This window comes from Daucus carota, chromosome 7 (assembly GCF_001625215.2).
Source record: "Daucus carota subsp. sativus chromosome 7, DH1 v3.0, whole genome shotgun sequence".
Lineage (NCBI taxonomy): Eukaryota > Viridiplantae > Streptophyta > Magnoliopsida > Apiales > Apiaceae > Daucus > Daucus carota.
Window position 1 is genome coordinate 38,534,160 of NC_030387.2, and position 13,478 is coordinate 38,547,637.

General features: G+C 33.8%; 1 protein-coding gene across 6 annotated transcripts; it reads right to left on the reverse strand.

Moving 5' to 3' along the window:
• Nucleotides 1-1,324: 1,324 nt before the first annotated feature.
• On the reverse strand, nucleotides 1,325-6,749 carry LOC108192624 (uncharacterized). Of its 6 annotated transcripts, XM_064081522.1 has the most exons (7): nucleotides 6,621-6,732; nucleotides 5,898-5,978; nucleotides 4,779-5,129; nucleotides 3,243-4,372; nucleotides 2,727-2,884; nucleotides 2,468-2,538; nucleotides 1,325-1,640 (listed from the first exon to the last, which is right to left on the reverse strand). In XM_064081522.1, exons 3-5 carry the CDS (start codon nucleotides 5,119-5,121, stop codon nucleotides 2,801-2,803), a joined length of 1,557 nt encoding a protein of 518 aa, XP_063937592.1. In that variant the 5' UTR covers nucleotides 5,122-5,129; nucleotides 5,898-5,978; nucleotides 6,621-6,732; the 3' UTR covers nucleotides 1,325-1,640; nucleotides 2,468-2,538; nucleotides 2,727-2,800. The 6 variants fall into 6 exon arrangements, with proteins under 6 accessions (XP_063937592.1, XP_017228279.1, XP_017228276.1 ...); XM_017372790.2 differs by lacking the exon at nucleotides 5,898-5,978 and having other exon boundaries at nucleotides 6,621-6,749; XM_017372787.2 differs by lacking the exon at nucleotides 5,898-5,978 and having other exon boundaries at nucleotides 1,325-1,648; nucleotides 6,621-6,749.
• Nucleotides 6,750-13,478: the final 6,729 nt, after the last annotated feature.

Consider the following 13,478-nt stretch of genomic DNA (forward strand, 5'->3'; position numbering starts at 1 on the left):
GCAGAATTAAAAATATTACCTGATTTGATTTATTATCCAGATAAGAAGACAAGAGAATAAAGAATTTTAGTTGAATTATGATCCTTATCCTTTTAAGATTCATAATATTCTAAAATCTCAATTGAATATTCCCTTGAGTTGCGTCATTATCCTTTTATTCTTTTACTCTATTTATTTTTTTAATATGTCACTTTTGATTTGATCACACATTTTTAAGTGGATTGATCGCATAGTAAAAATTATTATTTTTAGTTAAATTTTTTTTGTGAATTAAATTTTTTATTATATGTGTTTGTTCAAAAAATTAAATTTTGAAAAATAATATTTTTAACCACCTAATCAAAGCACTGAAAAATATATGTCAAAAAATAGAAGATTATATAATAAAAACAGAGATGGTTAGAATTAAAAAATAAAAGAATATGAGTTACACTATAATTCCTTATTCTCTTGTTCTTTAAAATAAGAGAAAAACTTAGACGATCATTTTTTGATCGTGTATAATAATTAATAATACTTATTTACTCAAAACATAAAAAACATGTGATACATACATTTTGAGAATAAAAACATGAGATATTTGAATACATCTCAAGATTGTGCACGAGAAAAATATAAGAAAGATTGTGTATATGGAAATAAAATATATAACAAAATACAAGAGGAAAGTTATCTACGATTTATCTCAATTCGTTGTTTCTTCTTCCCTCCTATTTACTTGTCTAATTCAATTTGTCCTTTTTACATGTCCAATTCAATTTTTAAAAAGTCAAATTAACTAATACATGGTTAAGTATTAGAAAAAAATCATTTAATATTTTACGAAACCGAAAGTTATATTGTAAAATAGATTAAATGAACGTCTTAATGATATAATTTTTTTTTAATTTTTTTCATTTATATGATATATATAAATTTTATTTCAAATAAAAAATGATTCGATTACGCAAAAGTCAAAAACGACAAATAAAAAGGAACAAAACGATAACTTTTTTGAAATTATAAAAGATTGTGTACATCAATAATAATATCTTATCTTTCATGTACATTGTAGAAAATTTATAAGGGATTCGACAGTTATCTTTATTATTGTACGTATATATTAGCATTCCAAAAATCGGTTGACTCGGCCAACTATTCGGCCGAGTACCCCTTTTCACCTCCTGACTTGATCCGAGTTTCGAGTAATCAGGAGCAGAAACGATTTTCTGAAAATCAGTCAGAACTCGGTTTAAGTATTCGATTTAACTCAAATTTCTGAAATTTTTTGAAGTATTTTGAGACGCCTGTAAATATAAAACGGAGAGCTGCCATACATTAAAGAAAAAAAAATTCCTACATAGGATGTTCAATGTATGTTTATATTCATTATAAATGTATGGCAAATTCATAATCTTATTTACATTTTGGCACACTTTAGGAAGGCATTAACTTTCATTACATAGATAGGTATTTCCGTCGATGTATTACTAATCTTTCTTAGATCAGGCTGCCTGCCTGCTCCACAATTCGCTTTACTGCAACCTAAGTCTTGTTCTCACTAAACATCCGAACAGCTACAGACTTTGTAGAAGAAATAGTGCTGGGGTGGCATAGCAGTGATGACAAGGTAAGGTTTATTACCATAAGCTTTACCCTGTCTGCAATACTATAAGATAAGACGGACCAAATTATTCAAATGAAATAGACAACCTCATGTTGAAAGTAGAATTACAGGCCTTGACAAATAAACACAAGATATATAGTTAAGTCAACAATTCAAGGTCTCCCATTCTAGTACTACTATATGTTCTTCATATTTCCACCGTTAGGTATCCCATTCTAGTATTACTACATATTCTTTATATTTCCATCATTATTCTCAAGCTCTAAGCAACAGATTAAAATGTAATCGCTCAAGTACAGTAGCACTTTATCCAATATAATATACAAAAATGGCCCCAAGATATAATTCTAAGTTCAATATAAGAAACCAGATTGGATAGCAATGGTGCGGGGACTGCGCTTAGTTATAATACAGATAAACTAGAGTCAGCCATTTTCATTCTTAAATTGTTTGTTGCAACTTGTGACTTTTGCGATGACCTCATAATCTCATATGATAGTATGCAGTACAAAATCCCCGTCTTATAATGTTCCTATAAATAGCCCCAAACCTAAAAGCATAATATTGAAAAGGTGGGTACCGAAGTGCCCCTCTTTACCAACTGGACTAGATGCTGAAATCTGACAACATTTACTAAATTCGATGTATTATCGGTAAATATTCGTTGCTTTAGCTATCAATTAAATTGTCCTTGAGAGTATAGAAACAACTAATATCGCATTTTCTCCTAATATATGCTTATGCCTGGGCAATGAAAGCTGGGTAGCACCCTACTAATTAAAACCAGTATTTAATCATCATATAACAGGTACATCTATTGTAAGACAGGAAGCTCTAGAATTTTGCACAAGTAATGCATACATTGATATGATTTTCAACATTGTGTCAGACGGGAATGTACTTTAATTTCCCAAATCCAGTTTCTTCAATATCTGAAAAGAAAGATGCTAATTAGACAGAGTATCAAGAACACTACTATACGAACGCCAATATATAGTTAATGCAACTTCCTTCACATACCAAAATCAGATATAACCCAAGTAACACAATAATATGAATCGCGAGAGCAAAACCAAGAACAAGACAATGCACAATTATATCCAAGACGAGCAGTTCATACCTCTTTCATATTGTTGACCAAAGAAGCATCTCTGCTGCAGAGGACAGCTAGAACCTAGAGTTTAAGCTGAAAAATTATTCTGAATTATCCCACTTTGTGAAAATCCATTTCAGCCATGTAGAAAAGCAATGCCTGGATAGGTGTTCTGGTAAATCCACCTAGCAACAAATTTCAATTAGTGACTGATCTTAGGAGCTCATTTCCTTGCATTTTTGTAGAAAGAGCCAAGTTTCAGTGTTTACAAGTTCAAATTACTGTGGTCTCACTTCCTTACATTTTTGTTATCTCGTAAGCTTTTCTAACATAAATAAGGTTGACGGTTGTTTTCATTCAAAAAATACTACCAGAATTCAAGCTATACCTAATAAGATCACAGGTCTAACTAGTATAATATGAGACATGAAAATATCATTGTTATTAAAAAAAATACAAAAAAATTAAGAATAAGGAAAAAGACAAGCATATAAGTACATATCATATTATTTAGGAAAATAAAGAAGTTGCGCCACAACTTACAGTGTTCCATACAGTAGAGTACCCATCTGTAGAGAGCAACCAGCCACTTGACAGGGATAACAAACTTGGACTATTGTTTGAAAAATCAAGATCAAACAAAGCATTATTGCTCTTATCATGATCACGATGTTTTCTCCTTTTCTTTCCATGCTTCTCTTTCTTCCTGCGTTTTACTCCAATTAAATTTCTTTTGTCTGAATCAGATGCAGTATCTTCAGAAAATCCACTAGGATCTAATAATGGATAGTTTTCAGAATTACGAAAAAATATTCCATTACTTCGAAAAATTATTTCCCAAGTATCACGAGTCTGAGATTCCTCAGATAATCTGTAATGAAGAGCAAAAGACTGCAGCCCCAGCCACTTAATTGGATTTAGGGATTTAGTTTTTATGCACTCTAACATAAGTGGGACCAAACTGCTGTGATGGCAAGAGGATTCACAAACCTGCCGCACTATATCCTGAATTTGCATTTTCTCCTCATGTGCCTCTTCTTCACAAATAAGACGGAGAAGCTGCCTTCCTTTATTCATAACTGCATTTAACAGGAGTAGCTCATCCATAGAGTCGGAAATGCTGAACTTCGATAATATCATCTCAAACCAATAAAATGAAGAACCAGTCTCTATATGTTCCCTCTTCAATTTAAGAACCTTACGGCTTAATTTCAGGAAAAGAAGCAAGTCTCTCTCTTCGAGAACAATAAGAAGGTGTTGACATAGAGATGAGAAAGATTCATCCATCAGAAACTCATCTACGACTTCCCACATCTCTTTCAAGTCATCTTTATACATAAAATCAAGAAACAACTGAACAAAGAATTTCACATCCATAAACAAGATTTCCCCACCTTCTAATGACTCAGCAAACTCTCTGGATGACCAAAACTCAGGCACATATTCAAGGAAATTATTAACAGTTTGTTGAATATCAATATCAAGAAAATAATGAGGCTTTGTGGCAACCACTGCAGGTGATTGCCCATGTTTTCCTTTCCATTCAAGCTCCTCCCAGCAGAGGTCTCGATTCACGAAAGCAAATTGTGATAATGCCTTGGCACCTTTTCTATGTTGCAAATCGCCACTCCCAGAAAAACTGGAGAACCACTGGATGATACGGTCTGGATGTCCTGCATGTTCAGAACAAAGATAAATCAATCTTGCACCAACTGCTACGTACAGAAGCTGATAAGCATTTCAAATTTTGCAAAACAATGAAATACGGATATGCCAAGGACAACCACAGAGTCAGAAGTACAAGTTGATGCAAAAAATAAAAACCCCTAATAAGACATTTCGTCATTTTTTACAAAATCTAGGGAAGCTGCATTCAGACTGGCAGTATGATGCCATGTGAACAGAGTCAACAATAACTTGTGTACACAGTTCGGATAAAGAGTAAGGTCAATAATAGCAGGACAGCAAATAAGTAATATTTGTATAATGGAATCACCCTATCATTCAAGCTCCCAACTATTACTCAAATAACAAACAAATTTCTATGCTAACTCTTCAACTAAATTATAACAATTTTACCTCTAAAGAAGATCTCTAGCATGTGACAATTCTTGGCTAAGATAGCTCCAACTCTTTCTGGTCTCTTTTCAAAGATCATCTGCAATAGCTGACTCGCAAGGACAAGCTTACGTGGTTTAGACCTTAATAACTTCACAAACACCTCTTGTTGGTTGCGGGGATTGATTAAACTCATGCCTGAAAGTGTGTTGCAGAGCCATAAGCGAGCCTCAGACCGACCCCCGTATGACAACAGTGATAGGATAATTGTTTCCAGCTTAGTCAAGAGAGATATTCTCTGCTTCACGGACGCATCATCCTCTATGTGATCCCATGAGGGTTCAGATAGGTACAATTGAGCCATTTTTATTCCTGAAATGCCAACATATTCTACTCAGGCAACAAGTTGAGAATCCCAATAAGAGATACTCATAGCCAAATATTAGTTCATATTTACTAAAGCTTGTTCTAAATATGGCTTCCACCTCAATTAAAAAAAAACCATCCGTATTAAAAAAAATTAAGATAAATGCTACAAAAGATATTACTAATAAGTTACTTCATCTAAAAAACTAGGAATACTGAAAATTGATGATAAATGATGGTAGATTAAGCTCCACATCTAGGGTTGTAAACGAGCCGAGTTAAGTTTTGTCGAGTTCGAGTGTTTTCTTACCGAGTCAAGCCCAACTCAATTAGCTTATCAACAAATTTTTCCAATTCAAACTCGAGTTTGTTAATGACCGAGTTGAGTTCGAGTCGGGTCGAAACAAACGATAATTTTTTATTTTTTTTTTCATCTTTGGCTTCTTTTTTAGTGAAGCAGATTAGGCCTGAACCAAAAGTCCCAAATATATTTGTACAAAAGATAAAAGAATTATATATTTGGTGTTATAATATAGCCTAAATATTTATATTTGCAGTAATATTGTAGAACTAAAAATTAAATAGTCATATTCCGACTATTCTAAATCTGTTTCAACTACATTTATCACTGAATTTGCTCAAGTGTGTACCATCTGTTTATCTTACATGTATGCGCTTTTTTCTTTCTTGATATAATATTCAGTAGAGTGCATATTCCCTCACAACAATAGGTTGGTGTGTTATGAGATATACAACATAATAACAGATTCTCACCTAGTCGAGTTGAGTTTCTTAATGACCAGCTCGACTCGTTTAGAATCCTAGATCGGTTCGTTTACAACCATATCCACAACCCTACCAACAAACACACAGATATTTAGAGGGAAAAGAGTGTCTAAAGCCTACAGTAGAGAAGTTCTCTATTAATGCGGATTATATATAACAATATAAATTATAATTAGAACACACTAACCGTACAAAACCCAGCTAAACACACACATACGAGAAATAAGGAACCCTGCTATAGCTATATAAATATATAAAACTTTTCCCCCGACATCTCACACACACGCGAGAAGTGAAGCAAGGAACGCTGCTATAGCTATCTAGTTACTGAAAGTTGCGAGGCTTCCGTTATTCAACCATAGGCATTCCTCCACAGTTCTTCAAATAATTCGACAATTCAAATCATCCCAATATAACTAGTTACATTACAAACTTCTACAAGTCCTCTCGCAATTTTCCAGAACAAATATCGCTCGAACTCGAAAAAAAAGCAGAACGACAACAATTCACAAGCTATTTTCAACACTACTGCCTTGATCTAGATAACATCACAATTACAAATACACACAAACATATATGTATATCGTCAACATCAACAAAGATAGAGTAATATTGTAATCCGCTTCAACTGCTACTAGAATTAATTAAAGGAAATTAAAGTAAAAAATGGAAATTACATAGCAGCGAAACATTAAATCTAGCAGAGCTCACCTGAAGTTTAATTGATTCGGGCTGTTCGTTCGCGGAGGAGAAAAAAGATAAACCCAATGGCTCACTTGCACAGCATAAAGTGTTCAGTACAGGCTTTTGGGCTTGGGCTGACATTTTGTGCCTGCAATTAAGTTCGTCTTGTTAAATTCGTATTAAAGGAAAGAGTTAATTACAGTTTGTAAACCCTAAGATTTCTCCAAACGCATTTAAGATTCTGAACTATCAAACGTGACATAATGCACCCTGAACTTTACATTCCCGTGCAAGTTGTAACTCATAGTCACTATTTCGTCCAAATATGCCGTTAACTTTAACTGTTTGAGAGGTAACAGTGTGTATATTAGTTTCTAACAGCTGCTTTACCCCTGTGATTCCTCAAAGTTTATGTATTATATTTTGAAATTATTTCTGAACACACACAACGATGTAAAAAATATTAAAATAATTTTTAAAATATGTATTTATTTTAAAATTTTAAAATAAGTTACATCGTTTATGTAAAAATAATAATAAATTTTCAGATTCTAAATCTAGATACATATTTTAAAACTTATTTTAAATTTTTTTACATCATTGTGTGTGTTCAGAAATAATTTCAAAATATAATACATAATTTTTGAGGGGTCACAAGAGGTAAAGTAGCTGTTGGAAACTAATATACACGCTGTTACCTCTCAAACAGTTAAAGTTAACGGCATATTTGGACGGAATAGTGACTATGGGTTACAACTTGCACAGGAATATAAAGTTCAGGGTGCATTATGTCACGTTTGATAGTTCAGGATCTTAAGTGCGTTTGGAGCAATCCTAGGGGTTACAAACTGTAATTAACTCTAAAGGAAATTTATGAGAGATTAAAAGTAGTGAATATACCTTTTTTTTTTTTGGAGGAAAATATATATTAGGCATGTGTAGATGAAATTATTATCTTTATTATATATAAGCTTATAAACTTATTATCGAAAAATCTTGTGTTGATTTTTGATTATAAACTGTTAGCATAATGTAGATGATTAATTGTATTACTATAAGTTGTTTTTTATTTATAAGTGAAAAATGAGACTAGTTTAATATATTTTTAATTTGAGTTAAGTTTTAAAATAAATTTCTTGTGTTATAAATTAAAATTTTAATGTGTTTAAAGATAATCTAATTGCATACTTCAAATCTCAGTGATTTGAGTGAATTTATCAAAAATAACTATTTTATATTAGTTACTGGATAGATTTGTTGCATAACTTTATGCTTACAATCTTTATAGTACGGTATTCCGTAAAAATTATGTCACAAAATTCTAAAGTTATGCTTACATTTATTTCTGTTATATTATTGTCAGATTTTTAGTCAATTGCTCAGCCTAATGTTCTACTCGCATAACCTTAACTGTAATGGTTAATATTTTGGTTTAATGTGTATCCTTGGTATGGATGAATTTGTTGCTTATTAATAAATTTGGATGATTGTGGTTTGTTTGACATAGACTGGTGATATACTTACACCAGTAGTAGTGCAATTGTATTCCTCGAGTTTTGATTGCTACTGGTAATTTTACGCAACTCGTTTTTTGTTTCAGTTGGCCCAACCGGAAATGAAGTCGAACAGGGCGTGAATAGGTTGTGGGACCTTGATGGTTATGTAAAACTTTTTTTTATATCAGCATTTCTTTTAAGTTTTGTTTTCCATGCTAGTTATTAAAGGGTAGTGATATTTGCACACCCTAAATTGATAGTTGCACACCCTTTAGTGGTCATTTGACCAAAATAATCTCTCCTTTTCATTTTAGTCTTTACCTGTTAAGGTGCGAGATAGGGGTGGACACAGTTCTTTCATTTTTTTTTAAATTTCAGAAAGGTCAACAATGGCATTAATGTGTTTTGTTTGAATATTTCATTGTTGTCGCATGATGTCATGATTGTTCAAGGATGCTAGGGAGATGCTCTCAACTAGCTGAAAATTGCTAATTAAACACTGATGACCAATTCAATAACTTGCAAACCACAAAGTGATAATATATAGGTTAGTTTGTCACAATACACTGAGTGGTCCACGTTCACAAAAAGTTGCATTTCTAAGATGCACTGGCCGAGGCATATATAGGACCCTCATACAGACAGGCAAATGTTACATGTATTTGTACCCAAAGTGGTACGATAGTTCAATCTGTCTCCTTGCTAATTTATATATTTAGTTATATACTTATATACTTATATGATATACATTAAAAGGTTTATTTGTTCAAAACAATTTTTTCATGCAATATTCAGTATGGAAATTGGTGAATAAATTTGTCAAATTATTGCAACTTGGATTTGGTGTGAGAACATATTTTCCAAGAATCATATTCTTCTACCATAGTAACATGCTCTTGTAATCATGCCTGATTGATAGAGAGGGGAAAGAAGCAAGATAGCTAGATAACAAATACTAACAATATGTTTAGAGCAAGTATGCCATACATAATGATAACAACTTACGAATGTTAAAGTAGCTCAGTTGTCTTGCATGTCCAGTATAATTGATTGGAAAACCAACGCTTTTTTCCTTTGAAGTACCCTGTATAAAAAGCAATGTTGTGTTAATAGGGGATATTTGCTTTGTTGTATAAATATTTGAAATCTTACGGAACAAACCTCAATTCCATCATGTTGAGAAGTTTCTTTCTTATCTAGTCGGCATTCATCGAAAAACTTTTTAAGGATCGTCACATGAATTAAGATCGTGGAACAAGAATTAGAGAGCAATAAAAATCCTACAATCTTTCCATCAGTATTGAAAGCCGGGACATCCCAAAGACCTTCCATACAAGTTAAGCCATTACAATTGATGATTGGGGTCAAAGGGTTCAGATTTCTATAAAATTCTTTATCTTCAATATCTGCAGCATCTAACATTATCTTATGAAAAACATGTCCAAGAATCGGATAGTGCATTAGTGCGGTACTGCTTGTACTGATGCATTTGACTCAAATGTCCCACATGTCTCATTACCATTAGGTAAAGTAACTTTTTCTATGCGCTGCAAAGTTACATAACCAAACAAACGTGAGCCTACATATTCTAAAGGATTTCCATGTATTATCAACGGATGGCCGACATAAAGTGTCCCATCAGAGACAAACTCCCCGGACTTCCAGTCAGTCACATTATTGGCCTCCAATATTGCTAGATCCATGATGTACGGATATGTTTTAATGTAAGCGTAATCCTTTTTAGATCAATCTCCGTAAATAAATGTGAATAAGTCCTTATCAGCCCGTTGGTCATAGAAAACCCAGTGTCTTGCGTAGGATATTGATCACTAATATCATCATTAGTTTCATCATACATTTGAATAAACCAAGTAATATCATTTATATTCTTGTGAGCACAAATTTGGACATCCTACAATTTAATTTTCAAAAACAAAATCAAATAAAGTTCACATCAACACAAGCATTAATAATAAAATAAACAATATGTTGTGTGTATTATATTTTGTCAATATACTAGATTAAAAAAATATCAAGATGAAAATAGGTACAATGTTCGTTACAGGTTATATAGTCACTTACAAAAACGAAAGTATAATGACATGACTCTCCAAACAACACCAAAATCAACTACATCGAGTATTTATTGACCAAAAACTATGCATGTCAATAATCAAATTAAAAACCACATACATATGCAAACAAAAATATATTCAAAGCATTGTGTATATAGGCAGAGAAGGCTGCAAAACTTTTCATGTATATTGCAAAGATTGCCGACTATTCATCTTTAGCGGATGATGCACAGAGTATTCACATTCCCCAGGACTCTTAACAGGTGAAATTATTGTGTTTATAAGCCTACTAAGCAGTAGATGTGTAAAGCATAATGTAACGTAAATGTAATTACGATAACTCAACACAACAAAAGACAAGAAACAATACGTAAGTATAATACAGGAATCTACAGGTTGGAGATTCGATACAAACAGACAAAGACAATCAAGATATCTGAGGCGAGCATCCGTCCACTGAAAGAAGTTCATTAATATGTTCAAGCCTCAGTGAAGAATAAAGTTCAATGTGTCTGCTATCAAGATTGCCTGAAGATCAAGTATCAAAGACCAGAAGATTCCAGTATATTTAATTTGATTATTCATAATCAAATTTATCGAAGCAACACCTAACCCGGAATGACTGATCAAGTATATTATCAAGCAAAGGATTCAAAGAATTATTTCAGTTCGAGTCGTTCGTGAACCAGACCAGTGCACAGGACGTCAGGACATACGAAAGTATTCAGTGGATTCGATCAACGAATTAATTGATCAGGTCAATCGAGCTGCTCCTGGATTTATTGCCAAAGGAACTTATTAATTAGATATATATATATATATATATATATATATATTAATTGTGAATTATTTGAATTTAAATAATTCAAGTGATTAATTAAACACAATTAAGTATATATATATGTATATTTAATTCGTATGCTAAATGGGAAGTCTTGTGAAATTGTCTAAGTGTTCATCACAAGGGAAGCATCAACACTGTTAAAGCGCAAACTTTGACTAAGTCAAAGTTTGCGCCTCAACCTCTCTCAAACACTTAGAATTTTCTAAGTATATACAGTGCATACACTGTCTCCTTCCATAAGCGCAACTATTGACTTTTGGTCAAAGTTGGCGCCTCACATACAGGGGAAGAATCAAGCGCATCTTTCACTTAGAATTTATCTAAGTCATGTCCCCTGTGAAGCTCCTTAAGCGCAACCTTTGACCAGTATTCTCAGCGCAACAATTGACTTAATTACTTAGATTTAATCTAAGTAATTCTCTCACAGTAGTTGTCTCTACAAAGCGCAAGGTTTGACTGGGAAGTCAAGCGCAAGTTTTGACTTCCCATTGTACAAATCCTTGGCGCCATGTTTGACTGGTTACTCTGTCATACATATATATATACTTGTATATATGTATATGTAATTGGCGCCAGTTAATGTGTTGTGGAGATAGATTTATTTTGGTCAATTTAATTCGTCCAGGACGAACTCAAGTCGTCCAGGACGAACTCGTTAACCATGGTTAGTTGTTGGAAAGCCTATAAATAGAGGTTAATGTTTTCATTTGAAAACAACTACACACTTTGTAAGTGCACACACTATACACATTCTCGAGAGTTAAATTAGAAGATCGTTTTTATCGAGAGTTTGTAATAGAGTGATTGTAGTCTCTGCAGCCGACACTTGTGTTGGATTTTGTAGCACCCGAGGATTATTTCTAATATAAGAATATTCCCCGACTTGCTGGAGTTATTTATTTACGATTGATTTAACATGGACTGAAACAAGATTATCCGCAATTAAATTAAATCGAAGAAATTGGTAAGACGTATTCAACCCCCCCCCCCCTTCTACGTCTGATTGGACCTAACAATTGGTATCAGAGCTTAGCTGATCGATATACAGATCTGAGATCCGTAACCAATCTAAAAAGCTAGATGTCCGTACAATCGTAATTTTATCTGATAACAATGTCGACACACAAGTTAGGAATCAAAGTACCTCCATTTGACAAGGATGACTACAACAACTGGAAGATGAAGATGTTGCTGTACATCAGAGTTGCTAATCCCATGTTCATTGGGATTCTTGAAAATGGTCCATTTGTGCCTATGAAGATTATTCCTGAATCTGTTGAAAATGGTGTTCGTATTCCACAGAAGTCTGTTCCCAAAGAGAAAAGTGAATACACTGACACTGATAAGGAATATGTTGCACATGATCATAATCTGCAACTCATAATTGTTGAATCAATGACCAAGACAATGACACATCTGATACTAAGTCTGAAAACTTCAAAGCAGATGTGGGACACTATTGAGGCATTGATGGAGGGATCTGAAGAAGTCAGGGAAAATAGATACGATATGCTAATTGCCAGATATGAAGCATTTCAGGCAATACCTGGAGAGAACATTTCTCAAATCTATGAGAGGTTCATGCTGTTGTTGAATGAACTCACCCTGCATGGAAAGACTTATCCACCGAAAGAGATTAACAGAAAGTTCTCATTTGTGATGCCACCCCATCTAGTTGTAAAGACAGAGACCATCCGGGAAAGAAGCGACTTCAGAACTATGACTTTGGAAAAGCTGTTTGGAAAACTGAAGACGTTTGAGATGGAACTTGAACAGAGAAAGATCATATATGGTGGTGGATCAACAGAATCCAAGAGTATGGCCTTACAGAAGACCACTGCACTTATTGCTGATCAACCATACTTTGGTTATCAACAATTAGTTGAATATGGTATCAATGATCACACTGTTGCTCAGAGTGATTGTTCATCCATCAAATCTGACCATCCTTCTACCAATACTGAGATTGTGGAAGCTGAAATTGATGAAGTTTCTGGAGAACCGGAGGATGAGTTCTACACTCAGGAAGAGCTGGAGCAGCTGGAAGATAAGTCAATGGCTTATATGGCTGCAAGGTTCAAGCATATCAAGTTCAGGAAGAACCCCCGGTACAAGAAAGCTTCAGGGAACAAGTTTCAGGGTAAAGGAGGATACTCAGGGTCAGGGTCAAAGAGTACTGGCAGTTTCAAACCAAACATGTACGACAAGAGCAAGGTCAGATGCTACAACTGCAATGACTTAGGGCACTTTGCTACAGAGTGCAGGAAACCCAAAGCAGCTCCTGTCAGAAGCAACTCATATGATAAGAAGAATTCTTATGAGGATCCGAAGAAAGAAAATGAGAAGCTAAAAGCTAAGTTGGAAGCAATGGTGGCCAAGCACAAAGGAAGGGCTTACATTGCTGAGGGAAAAAGCTGGGATGACACAGATTCTGATGATGAACCTGTCCAGAGCAATTATGCATTTGCAT